The 25,782-nt window shown below is 39.6% G+C and overlaps 1 protein-coding gene across 4 annotated transcripts in view; it reads right to left on the reverse strand.

The window, feature by feature from the left end:
- Positions 1-25,782, reverse strand: part of Fndc3b (fibronectin type III domain containing 3B) — a 337,533-nt gene that overhangs the window by 87,281 nt on the left and 224,470 nt on the right. For all 4 annotated transcript variants that reach the window (XM_023717769.1, XM_023717770.1, XM_023717771.1 and 1 more), the window contains exon 7: positions 9,770-9,828. In XM_023717769.1, the coding sequence (XP_023573537.1) occupies positions 9,770-9,828 (59 nt within the window). The remainder of the gene's footprint in view (positions 1-9,769; positions 9,829-25,782) is intronic.

The raw sequence follows: 25,782 nt of genomic DNA on the forward strand, positions 1-25,782 counted from the left end.
AGCTTCTAAAGTTTGTGATTAATCCATGGTCCAATGCTGGGATTATGGGTGTGAGTGCTACACCTGCCCTGGGGCAAATAGCCTGAATATACTACAAAGAAGGGAGAGGGGCTTGCTAGTAGCACAGCTGCTGCTCCCCCCTTTGCTCTGCTGTCTTCTACCTCCATGAATTGCTGCCCTCCACTATACACCACTCTGCCTTGGAGCCAGCTGAGTATAGAATGAAACCTCCATTAACTATGAGCTAAATAAACCTTTCCTTCCTTAATGCTGAGTGTCAGGTATTTTGTCCCAGCAATGAAAGAAAAGTAACTGAGACAGTTAATTTTCAAGTTAAGTTCCCTTAAGTCCGATGAGTCACAGGAGAACACAATGGGTGAGAACTGAAATTAAGGATCAAGCTGATACGGATAGAGATACAGGTGGAAGCCGGGGTTTTCAAGTATTGCTTTATTTGTTTGGTTTATTCTATGCTTAAGATTTCAGCTAAGCAAAAGATTCCTGACTGAGCACTCCTGAGGCCAGTTCTACACTGTCTCCCAGAGTTACTCAGGTGGGTCCACAAGTGGCCACAGCAGCACACCCTCTGTTGGCTTCGTGGCTTTCTCTGTCTCTGTTAGTTGTCTGTCCCTCATCAAGGTACCTGGAGTCAGTGCCTGAAATGAATTATTTCTACTCAAAACTTTGTTCTTGAGCCTCTTTGTGGAGAAACCTACCTGAAGTATAGGGTTACTCTATTTCCTTAAACCCAACAGAGAACTTTAATGCTTAGTTTTCTAAAGGTTATTTTATTGCTATCAGGATATTGGTCTGGATAACACATTAAACACAAATAGATAACATAAACACTGAAGTTTAATGTTTACAAAGGCATTATGTCTATAGACAGAGATGTGTAAACTATTCACTGCCCATGTTTTTATTTCTTCTACTTTTGTTACTATTTGAATTATAAGGTTTATAAAAATGTAGTATTAAGCAATGTAAATGTACACATAATTAATATGCAATATAAATGTTGACTATCCCCTTTCAGGCTGTCATTTATCAGTTTTAGTAGATATCCTGTACACTGTTCTGTTCACAATGTATTAAGTCAACATACTTCTACTCATTCGTCAGGACTCCGGCTGGGCCTACTACTTCCAAGTAGCCTTCTCCGATGCAGCTTGCTCTTCAGTTCTCTCTCTGTGCTATAGAGCCTTGCAGCTGTCACTATCACTGCTGATCCTGCTTACAACCTTGGACTGTGGATTCCCTAAGGTCCATTTGAAATCATATTGCACTGTGAGGTGTGGTTTCTTAGTAAATGTTTGTGGAGTAAACAGTAAATCGAATGGTCTGATACAGATGACATAGCAGGTGGCAGACCAGCACTGCACACTAGATGCCAAGGCTCCAGCCCAATAGCATAAAGCCTGCCATGTCTCTCTGCTCCTGACACCACACTATGTGACCATGCCTTCCCTCTGTGATTTAGCCTCTGACTGTCGATTTCTTGGCTTTAACACATTTCTTCTAACTCCAGTCTAAATGCAGTTTTCATTGCATGTAATTATCATTCCTCACTGTGAGGGGCTGTGGACATGAGGTACCTAGGGTCCTATCTTTGGCCTCAGGAGCATCAACTTGGTGAGGAACAAGGTGAGTGATGGGCCTCAGAGCAGACACAGTGTCCTCGGGCTCCCATCTGGAGCTGGCTTAGGAAGGCTCCCAGCTGTCTTTTTCAGATCCTCTGTTCAGAATCAATTGGTATTTTCCTTGTGCTGCAGCCACCTTTTCTTAGAACAGGACCTATCCTCAGTGCTCAGTTCCTCACACTGAACACTCCTTGTATACACCAACGTATTTGCTGAATTCTTTTACACATACAAGTAACCCTGAGACAAAGAATTATATTTAGTTTGTAACCTACCAGGAGATATTCTGCTCTGAAGAATTCACTTTATAATGGAGAAAAAGAGAGAGTGGGTCCTGGGAGACATTCAGCTGAAGTAATAAACAGCTGCTCTGTACCCTTCCAAGAACAATGTGCGTAGTGACACTGATTCTATGAATGGTGGTATGAAACAGCAGTGCATCCCAAAACAGCCCAGTCAAATGGCATTCTGTACATAGACTGTACACCCATTAATTCACATCTCTTTCAACTTTACCTTTTTCATTAGCTATGACAAACTTATTTTTCCTTCAAGACATGGCTAAACTATTGCTTAAATGAATAGAGATGTATATCACCAAAGTGTCAGCTGAAATAATGTTTGCCTTTTCCCCAGGCCCTGAGCAATCCACGAGAGGCAAACTGCCATGTGAAGCAAGCCTAGGGCAGATGCTGTCTTCCTATGAGCCAGCCAATCAGACATGCGCTCTGGAACTCTACCTCACTTTCAAAGGAAGCAGCTTCTGTAAACTCCTTCCTCCCTGGCACTCAGCAGCCTGCCACCTACCTAGATTACAACACTGGTGTAGGGCCCAATTGCCCAAATTGCAATCTGTGCTCTTCTCTTCCCTCTCAGAACACCTAGCCTCAGGTTTCTCTTCCTTAGGAACTGGAACCTGATGATATGTACTGAGGCTGCAAGGACTCTGGACTCATTTGAATGTTAGGGTTAATTCCAGGAAACTGGAGGGAGGGAGGGAGGATGTCACCTAGGAGTCAATCACCAGTACAGGAGGAGTTTACTCTAATGCTTCTCCGAGATGATAACTCATAAGATTCAGAACTCTACAAACTCCATCTGGACTCAGGCCACTTTCAGAGCAATGGCACTTGAGCTTTGACTGCAAGTTTCTCTCTGTGCTGACCCCACCTGGCCAGCAGTCTCATGACCAGGGCACAGCTAATCTGACCCCCACAGTAGTCACTGTATGTTGACATCTCCTGTCCACAAATGTTTAGAAGTCATAAAACTGACTTGCTGATGTTTAATCTACCATAACAAGAAGCCAATCTCCTTTGTAATGTGATAAAAATGATGCTTTCTTGTTGTAACATTGGAAAAGGAGCAATCTGACATTTTTTTCTAAAGTATCTGGTGTATATGATACTAGTTTAAGTTTGCATACTACTTAAATTAAACTGCTTTAAGTCTCTTGCAGGGCTTATAATCTACTACCCATTTCTAAATGGTCATATACTGAGTAGAATTCAGGCTTACCTATGTACTTACTGAATATCAATTCCAACATGAAAACAGTTCCTATATGTGTATATATGAAAACTACAAAATCATATTATCTTACAGCTACTTGGTACATACCGCTTAGCTCTCTCTTACCCCTCTCTTCTATTTACCCCAGCATTGTAAAACTATCCCGTAAAATTCTTTTATCATCAGAATTTATTATATGGAAATGATATTCATAACATGGATCAAAACACCCACACACAGTTACTCTCACATTAAAAAATACTTCTTTGTAAGCTGATAGTTCAAAATTTAACTATGTGGGAGGCCTACTGATCTGATTTAGGAATACACTGAAGAAATATTTCCACAGAAATACTGGCTTCACTTCTAAGGTACATTGTGAGAGGTAACAACACAAGGGAAAAATAAATGAGAAAGGGAAAGATCAAAGAAAAAAAGTTTCTCAAATCTAAAACTGTCACAATGATCTGCTTCTATAAACCCTTAAATACCAAGAGTCTAAAGCATTGCTCCCAGATATACCGCTGCTGATCTTTTAAGGAGCTGCTTCTTATAGGGAAGTGTTTCTCTCCGGTCTCAATTCCAAAACCTCAGGCTAAACATTATTGGATGGAAACAATGCAGAACTATAATTCTAGGTTACAGTTATTTACAAGCTGAAAATAAAAAGCCCACCACAATGTGGGAAACTGTATGTGATACTATCATCAGAGGAGATCAGACCTCATTAGGATGGAAGTGGCTAGTTAATTCCTGAACCACTTAGCATAACCCTAAATTTATGCCTTTGGTACAGCAGAGGGACATCCCCAAGACAACTAACTGTTCCTGGGCAATCTTTCAAGTATTGTTGAAACTATCTGAAGTACTTGGACCTTTATATTTGTGGGCCTCCAAAGAGCAAATGACATGTGATACAGTTTGTGTTTAGGTGTCCACCTAAAGCCTCATGTGCTCACAGGGCTTTTACAGAGGTGGCTGGATCCAGAGGGTATGATGCTTGTGCTTGCTTTGGCAGCACAGTACCAATGTGTGTGATGCTGGGATTCAGGGTGGGTGACTGCTGCATCAGTCCACTGACAGGATGGCTACCGCCCCGAATTCCTGTCAACTGCATACAATATATAAAAGCACCTTGTCTTCCCCTTCTCTTGTTGCTTTTACTGTCTTCTGCTACCATGAATTGTTGTGCCTCTATCATGTGCCTCATGATAGTGGATTATGGACTTGGCTGGTCCATGGAGTCAGTGGATTATGGACTGAAAACTCTATAAATTGTGAGCTAAATAAAGCTTTCCCTCTTTACCTGTGGGTGTTGGGTTATTTTGTCTCAGCAACAAGAAATGTAACTAAGACAACTTGTTCAACTCAGGGTGTGAAAAGTTCTAAAAGGTGACTGGTACGTACAAGTCATAGGTTTTATTTCTACACTCTAAACCAAATCATCTGCCAAAAAAGAAAGTCATATCCCTTTAAGGTTCTACCAGATGTGACTGAAAAAATAATTTGTTTAAAAAAAAATAATTTTATATTCAACTGTCTTTTATAGCTCTGTTTCTTTCCCTCAGAGGTGGAATTCTTATTCATGATAGTATCTTATTCCTAGTTCAGAGTATAGAGACAGTATTGGTGATATGATACAAACTATAGAGGAATACTTTGTTTCAACATTCTCTTAATAGTATATAACTTCTCAGATCCTCCTATGTAGGATTTGTTATCCTACCTTTCAAGATGAGGAAATTGAAGTGATAAAACTTACCTAAGGTCACAGAAAGCATCATGCTATGAACAAAGCGAGAAGGCCTGACTGGCAGCAGAGGCCATTGCCCTCCTGGCTGCCACTGCACATCCTGGCATCCACATCCCCCATGTTCCTCCATGCTGGTGCAGCCATACTGATGCTGGCCAGCAGCTAGCTACAACTGCTGCAGTCTACCACATGTGGAATTCAGCGGACACCTGATAAGGTTCCCTCTGTACCAAGGTCAGTGCTAGGTACTGGGACACAAGAATGAGTAAGACACGATCATGAGTTAGAACTTTAGAGAGAAGGGGTAGAAAGGTGGTGAAAGTGGAAAGACAGAAAAAGAAAAACTGTACATAACCACGCTGGGAAAGATGCGTGGACCAGGCAGAAGAGGCAGTATGATAGGCAGAATATCCCCCTGCCCACACACACTCCCTCAAAACTGTCTGTAAATGTATCACTTAATATTATAAAAGAGATATACAGATATAGTTAAGGATCTTATGATAGGGAGATGATTGTATGTAATCCAGATGAACCATACATAATTGCAAGAGTCCTTCTAATGAAATAGAAAGAGAAGCAGGAAAATCAAAGTCAGGAGATGGAGATGGAAGCGGTAATTGAAGGGATGGGACTATGACCCGTGAAGATGAAGGGGGCCCAGAGCTACCCTTAGAAACTGGAAAAGGAAAGAGAATCTCTTTTAACACTTTCAGAAAGTCATGCAACTCAGCTAACACCTGGCATTAGCCCAGTAAGACTCATTTGTGGACTTTATGAAAGCTGGAACTTCAAGACAATACGTTTATTTTGTCTTAGGTCACTCTATTTGTGACGATTTGTTATAGCAGCCATAGTGAACTAATACAGGTGGTCAGACAGAGAAACTGTGTTAGTGATGTGCAAAAGCATGACACTTAGAAGAACTTACTTGTGAAACATATCTATTGGTAAGACATACACTTCTGGGACCAACCCGGGCCTCAGACCTCAGAGGACAGTTAGTGCCACCACCACCCACATGCTAAAGAAGTGATTGCATTCAAAGACACACGCCTCCTATTGGCTGATTCAATTTGCTTGCTTGCTTGCTTGCTTTTGCAATACTAGGGATTGAACTCAGGACCTTGAGCTTCCTAGGCAAGTGCCTAGTCTACTGAACTACCTCCTGGGCCCCTCTTTCTTTCAGGTATTTGGTTGCTACAAGGTCTAACTATGCAGCTCGGACTTGTGGTGATCCTCTTGCTTTCAGGCTCACCAGAGCTGGGATTACAGGTGTGCACTACCACATCCAGACTTTGGATGGTTCAGCGCTCCTGGGGAGCGGGACTGGTGTGGCATGTGGTGCTGGGGATTGAACCATGGTCCCTGCACTTGCCTAAGCAGGCACTTTAGGTAGCTGAGCTACCTCACCAGTCCCAGGTGATTCAATTTTCAACAGACTGTTTAAAAGGTGAGATGCAAGTCCAAGTCTCAATGTTAAAAAAGAACACTGGGTGTAAAGTGATGATCTAGAGTTCATAACCACTTGAAATTTTGTTGTTTCTACTCCAATATTTCTATCCTAGCTTTATAGTATGCTGCTTATAAAGCAGAAATGACAACTCCAGTTCATAGCACTAAGGAAAATCTTTGGCTACACTCACTATATTTCAATCCATTGGAACCCTGTTATATGGAAATGTTATGTCTTGTCTAAATTTATAACCGCAAAGCCATTTTCAAAATCTGGAAAGAGGCAATAAGAATGGCTGACCTTCAGGTACATGAGATGGACCCTGACACTGGCTGTGGCCTGTAGCAGCACCTGAGTGAACATACCAGTCTGGCTCTGTGCCCAGCAATGAGACTCAGTGTGGTCAGTGTTCCAGTGTCAATCAGACACAGCAATGTTAAAATATATTACGAGACTTACAGAATCAGATATATGAAATCTGATTACCAATTACTAAGTCATAATAAGAAACAAAATTATTTGGTAGATTAAATAATACTACCAACCTGCCTCATGCATTTTCTGTTTCTTCCAAGGAAACTAAATTCTCCAGTGTACTGCGCTGGTACCAAATGAAAACAATGGAGTTCAGCTGCATGATTCAAGGGCCCAAAGGCACCAGGCTTTTACCAGCCAACTCTCCAGGGTAGGGACACAGCTATCTGGCCAAGATGTATCTGCATCTGTGGCCAAGCAATTCTTTTAAGTGATAAAAACAGGAGTATGACAGTACTAACATATAAAACTTTATATCACGGCTATTTACAAAAGCTTCTCTATATACCCTGATCTAAAACTTGTGAAGACTAAATGTTTAATAAATGCTGAATTTGCGGGATAGATAGCTCAGCAGTCTAAGTGCTGCTGAGCACTTAGAAACCAGGTGTGGTGGCACATGCGTAACATCCCAGAACTGGGGAGGCTGAGACAGGAGGATCACTATGAGTATGAGCTGTGTAGTGAAACCCTACACCAAATAAGTAAACAAATAAATAAATAAAAGATTTTTTTAAAAATAAATAAATAAATGTTGAATCAAGGAAAAACACAACATATCCAACTGTTACTTTTATAGTGTATAACAGCAAATAACAGTAGTATTGCATCACTGCTTCTGCATAGATCCTACCATTCCTGCATAGAGCACAACTCAGTTTCTACAGAAAGCCACCATGCACACACACAAGAGACATGACACATTCTCTGGCGACTTCTGGGACAATGAATGAACATGTTACTCGGCCTTTTTTCTCTGATTTTGATTCCTTCAAGATGTAAATAAAATCTTTACTCATGATTCCACATGTGAGCCTTTCTAAGCCTCTTATACTGCACTGCTAGACAGTAAGACTCTCATCTACTACAACAATTAACTATCCTTTCTTCTGCCCCTGACCTCCCAGTGTCTTGATCTCCTCCCTCCACAGTACTAAATCTGTCTGTGATCACCCACTACATTTATCTTTCTGGATCCCATTTCAGTGAGGCAAACTCAGTGTATCCAAGAATGGCACTGAAGATATAAAAAAGACACAGGCTTTAAACTATTCTAGAGAAACTAGGCACAACTAGGAAAGATGATGAAATCAATGAATGGAGTAAAACATAAATGCAGTGATAGAGATACCTGGAAGGCACAGTGAGCACGGAGGTAGTACCAGCGGTACTAAATAAGGACATGAGGGCAACAATGAGGACACAACTCCCAAGAGGAAGTGTCTAAGCCTGAAAGCTCAGTTACTTATGACAACACTGGGTATATGAATAGGTTATAAAGTCTTACTGCTGTTATCTCTAGAATACAGATAATGCATTTGGGGGCACAGGATGCTCCCCTCCTAACTAAACTTAAGCTTGCCTAGGACTACCTCCCATCAACCCTTGTCCCCAGACTTACTACTCATCCAGAGGCAGGGATAAAAGCAAAGACCCCCAAACCTTCCCTGAAAGAGTCCAAAACTCCAAACCAGGACACATGTGCACCAGACCTGCCAGCACGACCTGCACTATACTTTTTTCACCTGGAGCTCATTAAAGGTTCATCAAGACTACATTGCACATATCCAATTATAACAGGATAAATTATGCAAAAGGGTATGCATGGTAGATGCAGCTGACGTGACTCAATACCCTGTCAATCATGTTGTCAATCAGACTCTAAAAGATACCCCAGGAGAGGCACCTGGAAACCAGCACAATACTGTAACACCTATATCGTATGCTCCCAGCGCTCATGCCCTTTTCCTATCACAGGTGTGAACCTGCTCACTCTGAGCACACTACTGCCTTAATTAGCTTCGATGCCTTGCCATCACAGACTACATATTACTCTTTGCTGGTCACACATAAAACCCCAAAAGCCCACCCCAGGCTCCATCACCCTGAATAAGAGAATGGCTCTAGTGTCTAGTCCAGTCTAGTCCCACCTTGCCACACTTGATGCCACTACCCTAATTCTGACTCCACAGCCTCTCACTGGACTACACCAATAAACTGCTGACACTTCTCTCCCTGAGTCAGTCCACTTCTCACACTAAGCCATCTGCTAAGTGCTTGATCAAGCTGAAAACACAAATCTGAGTACTGAACATCTTTTTTAAAAACCCTCAATGACTGCCTTCTCCTTCCCAGTGCAGTTCAGATTCCCCACCCATACATCAAGGCCCCACACCAACACAAGTGCCCTATTATGCCCCTCCTCCAAAACACCCACACTTTTTAGGTTTAGTCAAACTCAACTATGTACCCTGAGGCATGTTTGGACCTCTCAGTGAAAAAGCCTCAGTATTTGAAACACATGAGAGTTAAGGTTTTCCAATTCAGCTAGAAAACATTCCAAAGAATTCTGCCTCTCTAATCTCAGATGAAAGGCTGAATCAACATTGTGAACTTTTCACTTGAATTTCAAAGTACCTGGTAAAATCCAACCTAAAGCCTCACAGTATCACCACCTCCAGATCTTTTTCCTTACCATTGCACCCAATATCCTCAACTTATTTCTTTCCAACTAACATTCAAATATCTTTTTGTAATTTATTTGGAAAAATACTTGGAATTTCTGAGGTTTTCAGAAATTATTATTACATTTACCTAGGTAAAAAGAAATTACCGAAAGAAAAAAATATCCTTGGAAGTTGAGAATATCTACTGCATGCAGAACATCTGAATAAGGATGGCATTTCAGTGGATAACTACAGAAGACTGCTGTTGTATATTTTCATGTTCCGTTAATAACGGACCACTATTTCACAGTTTATAAATAATCTTCAATGGAAATGGGGTTCTTCTGCTTACCTACGGGACGAAAGAAACATACATTTGAAATACTTAATAAGGTGTCATTTATGCTGAGAAATCCAGAAAACATACCTGTGGTTTCTCTATTCCAGAAAGAATGTCTTGTACTCTCTTTACTTCCAACTCATATTCTGCATTGCAAAAAAGAAAGAAGAAAACAAAAACAAAAAACAAGTTAGAGAACAATAAGGATGTTAATCTCCTTCCCCCCAGAGGTTTTTAATGCAAGTTATCATCAAGTCAGCTGTTTTGTTACCATGGATACTTGGTACCTCAAACCTGAAAATGGAATTAGAAGCAGGCATGTCTGTGGAATTTCACTGTAGTTGCACTAATTTGCCAGGGTAGAGTTTTAGGTAATCACAGTGTCAACTAGACTAACACACAGTTCCACTTAGTAATTCAGTCGACAATAGATAATAAAGGGTCACAAACAGGTCAATTAGGGCAACTGATGCAGTTGGAAGCAGAGGGTAATGAAGGCATAAGGTTTTAAGGGACAGTGGCAGTCCACACAGGGCTGTGAGATGAAATTTTTAGGTTTATCTGGGTATATGCCTGTGTAGTTCAAATTTTTAAGTCTGATACTCACTGGGATATTTAAAAGAAGGACAGGACTCTATTTTGAGCTTACAAGATGACTGGTTCTGTGTCAATAACAGACATCATTTTGGAAGCAGAAAGACCAGGCAGTATGAAAGACTAAAGTAAAGCACACAACTGGCCTAGGCTGGAGGTGACAGTAAAGATGGTAAAAAGATGAGCACTTCTGGAGGTATTAGTGCTGAAAGGTTGACATGATAGGCAGTGGTACAGAATGTGAAGAATCAAGGACAGTTTTCCAGTTTTTGGCTTACTCAACTAGATAAATGTTATTTTTAAAATAAGATAGAAAACTTATCATATACTATAGTGGTTAAGAATTATGTTCTAGAAATCAAAGGGAAAAGTGCTTGAATGTGGGCTTTAAGAGGACAGAGGTATTATAGGCCTTTTCCATAAATGACCAGACAAATATTTCAAAATTTGTGGGCCATATACAGGTCTGTCTTACATATTCTTTCCTTACAACCCTTTCAGAATGTACTAATCATATTAATTTGTGGATCCTATACAGTCTTCAGCTTGCCAAATCCTTCTGAAGACATCGTCAACATTTATTTCCAGCAACCAGCAAAGATCCTGCATGGCTAAAGCTCAAAAGATACAAGTGGCCAAATAAATAATAAAGTTCACATTAAAAAATAACAAAGTCCTAGTGGCTCCACCCTAAATTGTAAAAGGAATAGATTCTCATTTTTCCCATTGCATTCTAGTTAGAATATATTTGCTATCATTTCAGTGAGAAAAAAAAAAAGGTCTACTGGTAATACCATCAACAACTTTTTATAAGAAAACCCACACTCAAAAAACCAGCAGTCACAAGCTCATTGATAATCATGTATTCATGTTAAGACATAGATAAAGGAGACACCTATGAGTCAAAAGAATGTAACCTCACATTTTCTGGAAGATTCCAACTAAGTAATTAAGCTGCAAATATAACATAACTCAAAAGATAACTGTCAGGGAAAAAAATAAACCAAAAACAAAAGCTACTAACATAGCTACGGTGAACAAATGGACCCAGTAGGACTGATGTCTAGTTGGCTACCAGTTTTATTTTCTAAGCTGGGCATAATGCTGGCAGGTGTCCCTGTTGACCAAGAGAGAAAGCTGAGAAACAGATGAGCAAGTTGAGGCTCAGGGCACAGATGTGATTTAGTACACGGTCCCAAAGCAAGTTGAACTTTTGGCTGAACTATGTTGAATTAGCAGAGCTCTGGGGGTCAAGAGAAAGAGGGTGTTTGCAAGGAGCAGGAGGGAGAAAGAGAAGGCAGTGGAAGAGTAACAAAAAAATTTGGGTTGGCTTTTCCTTTTTAATTTGGAAAATGTTGCCAAATGAAGAGAGCAAAAGCCAATGACCTGGGAAATAGGTCTGTTAGAAAAGCATATGAAAAACCAGGCCATGAATGGAACCAGATGAAGAAAGGATTCTAAAATGATCAAAAAGAAGGGCAAAATTTATAGTGAAAGAAAGGACAGGACAGTCACTGCCATCTTGTGTCTGGTCCTACCCTGTCACATCAGAAGAAGTCCACCTGGAATTCTTCAAGGTTCTAATTGCAAATACGGAAAAAGAGAAGACAGCTGCATTTAAGCTACTCCCTTAATGGTTTCCTGTTTGTGCTGCTACAGACTAAGGGAAAAACACCCCAGGCACACAATTTTCACAAAAGTGAAAATAAAATCTGTTTAATTAAACTAAAGTCATAGTTACTTACCACATAGAAAATAAACCTTGCATGAAAGCTACCAGTCACATATGCAAATGTTACAATTCACAACTCTACTCCCCAAATAGCGAGGTAACTAAGCCCATCAGCCTCCCTCTCCCTTAGGATGTAGACATGTATCTATGAATGGTCAGTCTTTCCAAAAACCAGGTATATGACACGTGTGCTACAGCTTGGATCAAGCTTCCACTTGCTCACATGCTTTTTCTCTTTTACACACACCACACACACACACACACACACACCCCACCCATATTGTGCAAGAGAGAAAAAGATTAGCTATTCCTCTCACAAAAATGAATAAACAAACATACCCTGGTACTTTATCTTAAGGTTGTCTTCTTTTACAAAAAGTTGAAAGGAAAACTATGTCTTATTTTTGTTCCTTCCCCATTAAGAACTTGTCATGTGCCAACTGAGGAAGAGAGTGTCCTCAAAGGGCAGGAAAGTAGGTCCTGGGCAAGGCCCAGGATAGACATGTCTTCTCTGGTTTTGGGGGCTGGCTTCTTCCTTTTTCCTCACAGTGAAACTGCCACTAATAAAGGAAAAAATGTAACTCTGGACCTGAGAGATGTCAAATGTGCTGAGTTCATATCCCCCCAAACATGGGAGAGTGAATTCCAAAGGACGGAGAAAGTTACAAGTAGCAAAAGTCTAGTAAAAGAAAACTCCTGAGACAGGAGGGGTCCCAAACCAGTGGCCACCAAGGCCCTTTGTCATGGATAATATATAGCAAAATCACAATGTGGATAAAATGTAAGTCAGACTACAACCAACTTACAGGATTTCAAATATGGCTACTTAGCTAGTATTGATCCAGTAGGGAAACCAGTCACATAGCATGCCCACAAGGAAAGAACAAAGGCATTTTGGGGAAGGGAAGTTCTGGGTGTCCTGATTTTCTGGTCACCCACAAATGCATCTGATGCCTAGTTCGGCTCACTGGAACAGGTGATGCTCATTGCATATAATCTCAATTATCTGTTTATCTTGCAAGCCTGGCTATTATATCTGGTTTGCTTTAGATTTGCCTCCAGCTACAATTCTGATGACTCCACTTTTTGCATGGACTTCTTTGAGGGCCCAATCCTTCACTGATATATTAATTTCTATCTAATTTAGCCGCCAATAATACAACTAAGTTAACAGCAAACATATCAAAGCCTTTCTTCCCCTGCCTTCAACTTTGTTGACAACTGGCTGGCTGGCTGGACATGACACCCCACCTTCACATCCTGCCCTTAGTGTGTGAAAGGGTTTTCCCTGCAAAGAAGATCAAATCAGTAAACACAGGACACCAGGGTAGAGACAGCTCACACAGAGAAACTGCAGATGCAGGCATATTCTGGGGTGGAGCATTTCTTGAAGTGGAATGAGGATGAGAACCTCTAGTTCAAACATACTCCTAGTGAACTGAGACCCAGCTTATTCAGAAATGTGGGGGAGGAAGGTTCAGCTCAAGATTCAGGTCCTTCCCCCCCAACCCCCGGCAACTTTCCTAACAAGAAAATGAAGCATTTTTGCCAAAGGGAAGGTTAAAATAAAAATACACAAGCAAAATAAATAAAGTTGTTTTTTTTTTTTAAAGACACACACATAGAGGGAAGATGTGTCATGTGAAATTTAAACTTTCCATAAATAATGGTTTCATGTTTGCTCCAGAAAGAAACCGAAGTTCAGACTGTTTGAATAACTGCAAGGCCTACACTAATTAAAATATCCTCTTTTATAAACACAATTTACTTCTTTGGTTTTTTTCACATTTTTTCCTTCTTAGAAAAGAAATACAGCTACACACTTAGCTGCTAGCTATAGAATGCATTTAAGGCTGTAACACAGCCTTCCTGCCAAGGGGATGACATCAGCACTTCTTCACTCAGAACCTTCCGTTTCCTCATTCAGAGGGCTCATTTGCAGCTATGGCCAATATAACAGATACGCTCTCTGAGGTTTGCCAGGGAGCTGACACAGGCACTCTCTTTACCAAATCATGTACAATGAAACAAGAATGAGTAGAACACATCCAGCATCTGATTATGCCCATCTTGGGGTTAAGATGCTTAAAGTAGATAGTAAACAATCAAAGGTACTAAATGGAAAAAGTACTTTAGGATGAAAAGAAAAATATGCTCAACAGTGAGGACAAACTAGATATTAAGCTACTGCCTACTAATAATACCTGTGAGAATGCATAAGGAAAAAATATTAAGAATATTTGTAGATACTTTTTTGCTAAAAAAAAATTGGCAGAGTTGGCGAGATAGCCCAAGCTCAGCAGTCTAAAGAGCCTGCTTAGGCAGGCACAGGGGACAGCAGTCCAATCCCCAGAACCACATGCCATGACAGCTCCACTCTCAGGGAGGGCTGCGGGGGGCGGAGGGGGGAAAAGAACGACTATCATCATGCTCAACAGATTACTTATGCTGGGAGGGAAGGAATCAATATGTATGTATAAAAATAGGATTAATTAGAACCTCCATTTAGTGATTATGAGCTAACATTAATGATACTTAAAATCACCACTAATACATTTGCACAGTACTGTATAAGGACAGTGCAATTAATCACAAAGGGGAGATAGTCCAGAAATATATTGATAATCTATGGGTCTAAAGCAAAGACAAACATCTCGCTAAGCATTCAGCTACGTAAGTGATTGTTTCAAATCCTCAAAGCTAGCCAGGGGAATACCAGACTGTCAGCAATGAAAAACAGAGTAAGAAGTTGTATTCAGGTCTAGGAAAGTATCTTCAAAAGAGGCTTGGGTTCTAAAAGATCCTGGAGCCAGGGAGAAAGGAGAACACAGGAGATGAATTCCTTTCACAGGTGAAGTACCCAGCTAGACAGAGAACAGAAACAGGACAGCAGGGGCTAATTGCTTATGAACTAGTGTTGCTATTTCTGGAATTCAGGAAAAAGAATGGTTTTCTTTCCTGGCCCAAGATTTGAAGCCAAGCCCCAACAGAAACATACACACTAGTCACTCCTAAGCAAATGGCCTCTTTTGGCAAAAGCTGTGTACCACCTCAGATAATGAGAGGCACCACCAAAGTGCAAGGTGTGGTCTTTAACGAGAAGCAGGGGAAAGGGAAAGTACCATGTACCCCATTTGACTCCCACATTGATTTAGGGCTTGTCTCCCAAACACCTACTTTGATGTTAACTAAAATGAATTCTAGGAGATTCTACAGTATTTGAATTTCTGTCAAATTCCCTTGGAGAAATTCTCATGTTTACCTCACAAGGCAAAAATCCTATGCATGTATGGAATTGGACAAATGCAACTTACATTTTTAAGAACATCAAACTGAAGAGTGATGAGCCTGACCCTCCAACCTTTGCACCATAATTGATAAAGTACTACATATACGCTTGTCTGGTGAGCTTAACAGCAGCCCATCCTTTTCTTCTCCGCGCATGTTCAAATTGTTTACTAGCTTACTGGGCCCTGACCTGCGCCAGATATAGTTCTTTTATTTTTGGGGAAGGCTCAACTCCATGATTATATAGCAAGAGCTGTTGCCCTCCCTGGGTGTGTAACAGGAAGGCAGTTGCCTAAACACAGAATACAGCAACTTACAAAGGTAATTAAAGTTTATGCATGACTTTCTGCAGTGGCATCTCTAAGTGTTTCCACAAAATGCTTTTTTGCTAAGACTTGGCATGCTACACTGAAAAATTCTAAGCAGCTTATTCGATACTTTTGCAAGGCTACGAGGGCAGATGGGTAGAATCCACAGAACACAATTCTATAATACATTACATCTGAAAGAAAATTTTAATATTTATCTTACACATACAGCAAGTTGTGAAGTTTTTATATCAACATTTTCTTAAGTATGTCTCAAATGACTATACACGTTCAAATGGCTGCTAAAGAACAGAGTGCAGCTCACCATCTGATACGGGCATCAGCTACAGAGCTAACTTCATGTGCCATGACACAGGGCTACACATGCAAATCCTAGAGCCATCTGCCAGGTAGCATCAGTGATAAAGATGGCGGAAATGTAAGGCAACAGGGAAGGGGAGGACCAAGAGGCAGCTGGCATGCATCCAATCAGCTGCCTATGGGGAACACAAAGCTGAATTTGACAGACATTTCAATTTTCTCAGAAAATCTGCAAATGCAAAATTTTATGTAAAACCAATCTGTAAATATTTTTAAAACATTTTTGAACCTATAAAATCTGGAGTGGTACCACAAACACTGTTCTGGAATTATGGGTCCTCCCATAATTCCCACTACCTAGTGCAGTGACAATGGAGTGGGGACTTGGAGGGTAATCAGGAACAGATGAATTTATAAATACAGAGCCCTCTTGAACAGGTTCACTGTACTTGAGAGATTCTGAGACCCAGCTTCTGCTCTCAGCCACGTGAGGACAGTGAGATGTCCCCTCCCAAGTGGGCAGCAGGGCCTGACAAGGCAGCACATGCAACCCCACTTCTGGAGTTCCCAGGGCCCAGGACTATGAAACAAAGAAACATACATTTATCATTTCAGTTACCCAGTTAAAGGTACTTCATTATAGCAGTCTGAGCTAAGAAATGCATGCCAATACTCTTCATAGACTGGCCAATCCATAACACATTGCTATATTCACATGATTATGATTTTATCTTGCCACACATATACTTTATCACAACCTTTTGAATGAAGGATGGAAATTACTAATTTTATGACACTTTATTCTCCAAAGTTTAAATGTTTTCCTAAGAACAAAAACCTTGAATATAGCCACAGAAACATCGGGGGGGGGGTGGAAAGATAGCTCAGTGGTCTAAAGCGCCTTGCTTAGGCAAGCATGCAGAGACCATGATTCTATCCCTGGCACCACATGCCACACCAGCCTTGCCCCAAGGGTGGGTTGAGCCAGCCACCACAAACAAACAAACAAACAAACAAAAAAAACAAAACAAAACATTTTGGGGGTTGGTGGTGCTGGGGATTTGACCAGGGTCTTGTACATGATAAGCATGCGATCACTAAGCAACAACCCCATCCTTTTTGCTTTTCATGACAGGATCTTGAAAAACTGCCCACACTGGCCTTGTAGGTGAGATCCTTCTGCCTCAGTTTCCCTAGCAGCTGGCAGTACAGATGTGAGACGTCCTGCCTGGCCATCATCACAATCACATTATCATAATCCAGAGATTTAGCACAAAGGAAATTAAACTAATCTACAACCTACATTTAAATTTCATCTATTATTTCAATAAAGCCTTTAGCTCCCCTAGTCCTCGATTTATGATCCAGTCAAGGGTCCAATCAGGTGTGGCATTTGTTGTCAGGGTGATCAGTCTCTTTAATCTAGAACACAAATCCTTTATTTTTTTCTTCCTTAAAAGTACTTTTGAAGAGTTCAGCTCATTTTTTTTTCTTTTTCATTTTTAAACTATATTTTGCTAGTGTATGCTACCATTCCATGATGAGGGGGGTTACTCTGAGAAATCAGCACATGCACTTGGTATATCTTTACCGATTTCAATCCACTGTTCCACTTTACTTCTCCTCTCCTCTCTTGCTTGTTCCCTTTCTCATTCCACAATTGTACCGTCTGGCTTCCTAACTACTCTATTTTAACTAATAACCAGTTGATTTATACAATTTTTAATTTCTCATATAAGAGAAAATATGTGGTGTTTAGCTTTCTGGGATTGCCCAATTTCATTTAACATGAAGTATCTAGCTCTGTCCATATTCTTGTGAATGACACGGCTTCGTTCTTCTTTATGACTGAATAATATTCAATCTGTATACACATACCACATTTTCTTTATTGATCCATCAGCTGTAAATTCAGCAGCTATACATGTGGATGTGCAGCCCTTAATTCTATGGGGAATCTTCCTAATGGTGTAGCCGAATCAAATATTTTCCATGTTCCATACGAATTTACACAGTGGCTGCACTAATATACATTGCCACCAAAAATGTAAAAAAGTTTCTCTTCCCATCATCCCACTTCCATCCCATATTCTAACAGTCTTTGTTTTTTGTATTCTTGATGACAGTGATTCTAACTGGGGTGAGATGGGCTCTCATTGTAGTTTTAATTTGCATTTTTTAAGACTTGAGAAAGATACCAAACTTTTTCTCATACACAGTTCTCAGCCATTTGAACTTTTCATTTTACCTGTCATTGTTATTTTTTTAAATTTTAGTTACTGGGCTGAGGATATAGCTTAGTGGCATAAGAGCCTGTTTGGCAAGTGTGAGGTCCTGAGTCCAATCCAGGGTTCCAAAACAAAAAACAACAACAAAAAGTTTATTAGTATATGTGTGTACGAATAGTACATAGTGTTTACATTCCTTGTGCAAGGCTGGTACATGCACAGAGCACATCTCTGTACAGATTCTAAATAACAAACTTCTCCCCAAAGAGTCAACTGTTTAGACTATGTTGCCTTTTAAATTGTGTAACTATTTAGTCATGTTTGACATCATGAATTGACAAGAGTTCTACACAGAGATACCTTCCATTCTATAACATGAGGGGGACAGATTGTGGTTGAAATCACTTGGTGTTGCATGGTTTTGAGTGCCTGGGTAAGATGATATAAGGTACCTTTCTCTATTGAACCATTTACCAGATGGCCACTGTAATCAGGGTGATCTCTGCCAGAATGCATTGTTAGACTGGTAGTTGCAAGATGGTAATATTTTTATCAATCTTTCTATGTTGTTTCCTCTCTCATTTTGTAAAGTATTAGTGAATTCATGTTTCTTTCATTAAGTACGTTAAAATTTGTAATACCCCATTACTATCATTACTTGAAATGTTAAATTTGCCTCAAGGGTAGCCAAGGAGGCCCTGTAAGCTCTTAGGTTACCTTTGCCCACTTAGTTATGACTTCACTTTTAAACACCTGTCAAGTGTTCTGGTTTAAGATTACGTGGCCAAACAGTAACAAAATGCAAAGTGCCACTAGACTGCAAGTGAGATATTTTAGCAGCATAAAGTAGAATTTATCTAAACACCTTAGAATTGTCAAAAGCCACTCTTACCCAATGATTTTCTTGCTTAAATGTAATTATACAGAGAAAAGTATCTGGATTAGTCACTTTCCCATTGCTGGGGATGAACTGCCCATAACCCACAGCATGAAGGAGTTTACTTTGGCTCATGGTTTGAGAGTCTTCAGTCAGTGCTCTACTGGTCCCAAGGCAGAAACACCACGGCAGGAGGACATGCCGACAGGAGCTGCTCAGTCCACAGCGACTCTGAAACAGAAGGAAGAGCCATGGGCCCTTCCAGTCACAACCAAGTACACTGCCTTCTCCAACGATGTCCCACATCTTAGCAGGGCACGCAGCTGTGAACTCACCAACAGATTAACCCACTAATGAGTACAGAGATCCCATGACCCAAACACCTTCCACAAACTCCACCTCTGAACAAACACAGTTTTTGAGGGACATTTTTTAGTCAAACCATACTGAAACTGTGAAGTATTAATCTCAAATGATTTTTAAAATATGTTAACTTGAACTGCTATTCAAATGTGAACTGTAATAAACTTGAAATGGAAGAACATTAAACATATGTGGTCTTCTCAGGTCATACGATTTTTGTTCACAAATAGTTATGTTTTATTTTTTTTCCTAATCAACAATTCTTTTTTTTAGAAATAAGATACTCAAAGTAACATCATTAACCCTGTATTAGAAGAGAAAATGAACTGCCTTCTAAATGCACTAAACTGAAAAGTAAACTAAAATGAGGAACTAAGATTGGGCAAACAGGCAGGAAATGTTTATATGGAAGACACTATCCAGAGAAATTGTTCTTTACGACAAGGGCTACTCTGAGCACCAGAAGCTCTCTGCAATTTTTTTCCATTGTATTCTTCAAAACGTATATGATAGATATGGATTAATCCAAGGTCAATGAGAAATAAGTTATACACTGCATTCAAGCTACCAAGTACATCAGTTATATGTACTGACTTTGCTATTACATTCTAAAATTACTATAAAAGTAATTAGAACTTATTTATCTTGAGCCATGCAGACAGATGTCTGTTAACCAAATATCTGCCCTTTTTTGCTTGAAATATAAAAGAGGCCATGTCTTTTGCTTGTGTATTTTATCCCCTTCTCAGAATGATGCTAGTATTCTATTTACAAATTCAGTACAAGGACTGGGCATGGTGGCGCACACCCATAATCCCAGCACTGGGGAGGCTGAAACAGGAGGATCACTATGAGTCCGAGCCGTGTAGTGAGACCCTGTACCAAATGCATAAAAAATAAAAATAAAAATTCAGTACAAATTGAAATGCCACATTTACATAATAGGTTGGCTCTGTACACAGTACCGCTTACCAGCTACTTTAGATGATCTCCATGTCCTAACAGTGGAGGTGTCCAAACCCCGGCCCCTCCGGGTCCAAAAAGGTATCCAGTAGCAGAAGAGACCATTAGGGTCATGGATTAAACTGAGTGAGAAATAAAATGTACCAGGAGACAATGTAAAAGGCAACCCCTCAAAAAAAGAGGGAAAAGAAAGATGAGAGGATAAGTGAAAAACACAAAAAAGTACAGAACATGGCTCTCAGCAATTATATTTAATTGACAATTTCTTCTTAGATAATTTTACCCCTAAAATACCTCAAAATTATTTGAGATTATAATGACAGAATTTTTATCAGAAAACACCAAACTGTAAAGGTTAATTTATATTGGGCTAGGTGTAAATTAACAACCAAAGACTGAAAGATAGCTCAGAACAGGCTAAGTGTGTCTACTCCTCTCCCACTCTGGCTGATTCAACCTACAGGCCTTCTAACAAACAATCAATTCTTTCAACAAGTATTTCCTTCATCACTCAGGCCTTTAATGGTATTCACTGTACCATGTCCTCAAGCATCCTACTCTTCTCTTCAGGTTTGAGTATGTCTCACATCCTAAGTTAATTTCCTGTTCACTGAATATCCTTCATCCCCCTCCCCCAAAAAAGAGCTATACAGTAATTTATGCCTGTGTTTTGCAACACTGATTTCCCAGTGCTTGGCAGAGAACATTCAATGAATGCCTATCTGAATAAGCAGAAAAATACTACCCACAACTGCATTCACTGCTTTTATTCTTTCAGTAGTTATCAACAAGGATATAATAGACATTATGATGGAGTAAGCTACGAGGAAAGACACCTTTGTCAATCATATTACAAATAACTATGATGTAACTGTACCCAACATTTGTATTATTATCAATACATAAATTCCACATAAGTTCAGTATGTTGGCAGCATAGATCATAAATATTTCTTCAAAGGTAACTGTCTAACTAGAGAAAATTTCAAAGGTTAACATCTTTGTTGTAATGATCAAAATACAGCTAATGAAATCCAGAATTTTGGGTTTTATTCCAATAGATGCCACTTTGTACTAGTAGAGGTAGCACTTGAATGTATACAAATCTTACTTCACAAACTTAAATCAGAATGCAGAGTGTTCTTTTGCAATATTAAAATATCTTGGGTTGGCTTAGCCATCAAAGTCATTTTCCATGTATCTTATTCCACAATTATTTTATGTGAATAAACTGTTTTTCTAAAAAAAACCCAAAAGATGACTCTTCTATAACAATTAATGGGACCCAGGGAGATAACTCAGTAGAATAAGTGCTTGCCTGGCAAGCACAAGGTCCTGAGTTCAATCCCTGGTACAAAAAAAAAAAAAATTAGCCCACTAGGAAAGGGAGCCCACAAAATTAAGTCTTCCTGTTGCAATCTTAATACACACTTCAGCTGTTCTGACCACTTCCTGCCTTTTTCTTCTTCCACATCAGTGTATATGATGTCCCCAGCAAGGTGTCCTTCTTCTCATTATTAATAGTTCTCCAACTGTAATTCCAGGGAATGAAAAGCCTAGCATTTGCCACTTAAGATCTCATTCTTCACATTTTCTGCTATTCTAGACCCACAAAATTCTACTTGACTTCACTTGAAGACACAGGCAAGACTAATCTTTATGGTTTATCTTTAGCAAGCCATCCAGCAGATACATGTTTTGAGTAAAACATGGCCATTTGCATAAATTTAACTTTTGTGTTATGTATTTACTTATTCTTGGCCAAAAGATTAATTTGTATTTCTTTAATTCTTCTGGCAATCAGCAATTCATATCACCTATTCCTCACCTAAACTTTCCCAATAAACTCCTACACAGTCTTCTACAACTAAGAGTTGAGCAGAAAGAACTAGAAACCCAAATTCTGTGTATAGAACAATTCAATCTTATTCTGATGGAATAAAAAATACGTAACTTCCATTGAGCTGGGAGCATAGCTCAGTGGCAGAGACCTTGTGTAGTATGTGTGAGAATCTGGGTTCAATACCTAATGCTGCAAAAATAAATAATTACATAAAAATATCTTTCTACCTACCTACCTAACTACATACTTGCCCATATCTTTTCACTTACATTGAAATAAAAATGAAACTCCATTTTTAGTTTTAGATCTTTAAGGGCCCAGGAAATAGTTCAGCAGCATAAACACCTGCCTGGCAAATGCAAGGTGCAGAGTTTGATCCCCAGTACCAAAAAATAAAAAATAAATAAATAGATTTTAAAGACAATGTTTTTCAAATAAGTATGTGCCCAATTAAAATAATGCTTATTATAATATTCAGAATATTCAAATCAATTCAAAGAATTATAAATCAGTGTATCATTTAAATTTAGACAGACCTCTATAATACATTGTAACAGGCTAAGTTGTGAACCACTCCAAATTCCTAGGATGAATCCTTAACCCCTAGATAACTCACAATTTAACCACACTTGGATAGGAAGTTTAAAGAGGTAATTAAATTAACATGAAGTCATCTGGGCAGGTCCTAACCCAACACAGTTGGTATCCTTGTCAGAAGAGAAAATTTAGATAGTGTCACACATAGAAGAAAGAAGATGTATAGACACAGGGAGAAAGCGGCCAGGTATGAGGTAGGAGGAAAGGTCCTTCCTCAATGAAACCAACTCTTTAATACTTTAATCTCACACTTCTTGCCTCCAAAACTACAAAAATGTAAATTCCTGTTTAAACTAACCAGACTGTGGTACTTTGTTTGGCAGCTCTAGAAAATTGATGTTACATGTAATGTAAACATGCAAACATACTTATTATTATAATCATTTGGTAGATAAGGAATCAACAAATCTGAGATTTTACAAATTTAGGATCATACAGACAAATTTTAAACAAACAGTACTGACCCAGTTTTCTGATTCTTGGTCCAAGTCTACTTTTTCTAGGGGTCCAAAGTCTCCCCTCCTCATGACACTCCCCATGCCCAACAATAACTAGTGCAAGGTGGAGAAACAGTTTTCTTTAAGATAGGTAAGCCTATCAGCTTGAAGATACTGCTTGATTACATTAGAGTCAATACATATCTGTACTGCTGCTTCCATCTCACCCAAACACTGAAGGTCAGGTTAGAAGTCCAAAAACAGACCAGTGCAATGTACTTCAGAAGCCAGCCCTAAGAAGACTGTTTCCTATGACAATTCCCACCATATTGGTAACACCAGAATGGCTGACACTCCACCATGTATAGACTTAGAGCATTTAGGATGTTTTGAGGCTAGAAAACATTGAGTATCACATAAAAATTGCTTCTAAAACACGTTAGGTATTTTTGCAGCTGACTGTGGCTTTAGAGAAAAAATACAAGCTGGTTCCAAAAGGTCAGAGATTTTGTTGGGCCATAAAGCACAGCTGTTTGGTGTGTTGCACCACCTGAAAGGACGATGTGTTGTTTTCTTCCTGACCAGCTAGTACAGAGTGTATCCAGACTGCGCAACTTATTTATGGGTCCAGCTGTTTTTCTATATCTCCAGACAGTCAGCATTAGCACTAGAGTAGAAAAGTCTTTTAAAAAACCCTTTCAGGAAAGATAAAGAAATGCTGAACAGTGTGGCAGACATGGATTCTGTTCTTAAAGTAACAACCACTAATGTGTAAATTCGTATCAGTGGAATGGCATTCCAATTGTGGACTTCACAAGAGCCACTGAGCAGAAGTCTCTCACACACTTTGGAGAATACACTAATCAACCTGCAAGTGTGGCCCAGGACTCTGAGGGGCCAAAGAGCTGGTCTTCACAAGAACAGGTCCGCACAGCACTATAAGCCCAAAAGCAGAAGATGCCACTGAGTGGGCTGGTGCATAAAAGCAGATGACGTTGTCACGAGGCAGCAGAGCCCCTGAAAAGGGGTGGGCTAGATGACTTTACACATGATGCAGACATTCACAGTAGAAATGGACACAGAAAAAAGGAAACCAATGAATGGATCAAGCATTTCTTTAAGTAGTGAGAAGTTGAACTGTCTAGTTGCAACCACTGTGAACTAGTCTTCATTATTCACACTTAAAATACATTCAGTATTTTAAACAAAATATAAAGGTGTTAGTGTCTTTCTTTGTGCCTATGAAAAGTTCATTATTAAAATACTTGGTCACTATATTAAAATTGTGAGAAATTTTATAGTCAAAATTATAAGTAATATGCCACTTAAATGTGAGACCTACTGAGGTTCATTATCTCCAACAATTAAAGGTTTCAAGATAAAGTGAAATAAAATGGAGATTAAAGCAAAGCAGTTCTGAGCAGATTCGGGCTTCTGACTACCTAAGATTGTGAAATTATAAGCACCCCATCTGTTCCCCAGCTGTGGTCCCTAATCTGCTCTAATAACTTCAGCTTGCACAAGTCCATGTGAATCAAGATTTCTGAATTTCACTTACAGTACAAGAGGTGCAAGAGTGCTTTGGAGACACCAGTGAAAACAGAATAAAGCTGATGTTATGAGGTGTGAATTTTCAGAGCAGAAAAAGAAAACAATGAGAGTAGGAAAAAAAAATTAAGAAGGTTCCAGGATCATCTTGGAGGTTTTGCATCCTATATTCACCCAGGAAAACCCAAAAGCCCAAATAAAGAATAATCTCCTGCAATGTGAAAGTAAACATTTCCTGGAACAACACACCAAACACTGGCTGCCCTGCTCTCGGATGTGCCTATGCCTCCCCAGCGGAACTCATCCCTGCTCCACGCCTCAGGGCTCTCGACCAAGGTGGCAGGGTCTACCTTTGTTCTCAAGTGCCTGCTGCTCACTACCTGGTAGAAAATGCTTTCAGATAGGATGGTGTTTCCATAAATTATTCTCACAGTAGAACCGCTATTCTCTGTACTCTGTTAACATCCGGCAAGTAACTGCTCTCCATTTGTATTTCTACCACAGACTCTAAGTTTATTTAAGAACTTCTTCCTAAGAGCAAGGTGACCCGTTGAGCCTGACCTCACTGGCAGGGCCAAGTGGGAACTAGGCAAACAGTGTCTAGCATCAGCACAAGTGGACAAAACATCAGGTTCCACAATGTTTCCCAACAGCTAGAAAAGAATACTTTTATCTCATCATCCAACAGAGTAAGAGCAAACAGAAAACCATTCAGAACACAAAAAGTGCTGAGCAATATAAAAGGTATTATACCACTTTTAAAGGACGCTTTTACAAAAGTGTTAAGGAATGAAAACTACTGACAATATTTGAAAACCAAACTATAACCAAATACACCCAAACTATAAAAGAAAACAAGTGTTAAAACTTTTGGAACAGTTCCATAGTACAGCTTTATTTATTTTTTTTTCCATAATTTTATTGAGAAACAAATAGCAATGAGACAGTTTCAAACCAAATTGGTAGGACAGTTTCAATAATTAACACATTGCATACATTCTT

Source organism: Octodon degus, unplaced genomic scaffold (genome assembly GCF_000260255.1).
Source record: "Octodon degus isolate 3935 unplaced genomic scaffold, OctDeg1.0 scaffold00055, whole genome shotgun sequence".
NCBI classification, from domain to species: Eukaryota; Metazoa; Chordata; class Mammalia; order Rodentia; family Octodontidae; genus Octodon; species Octodon degus.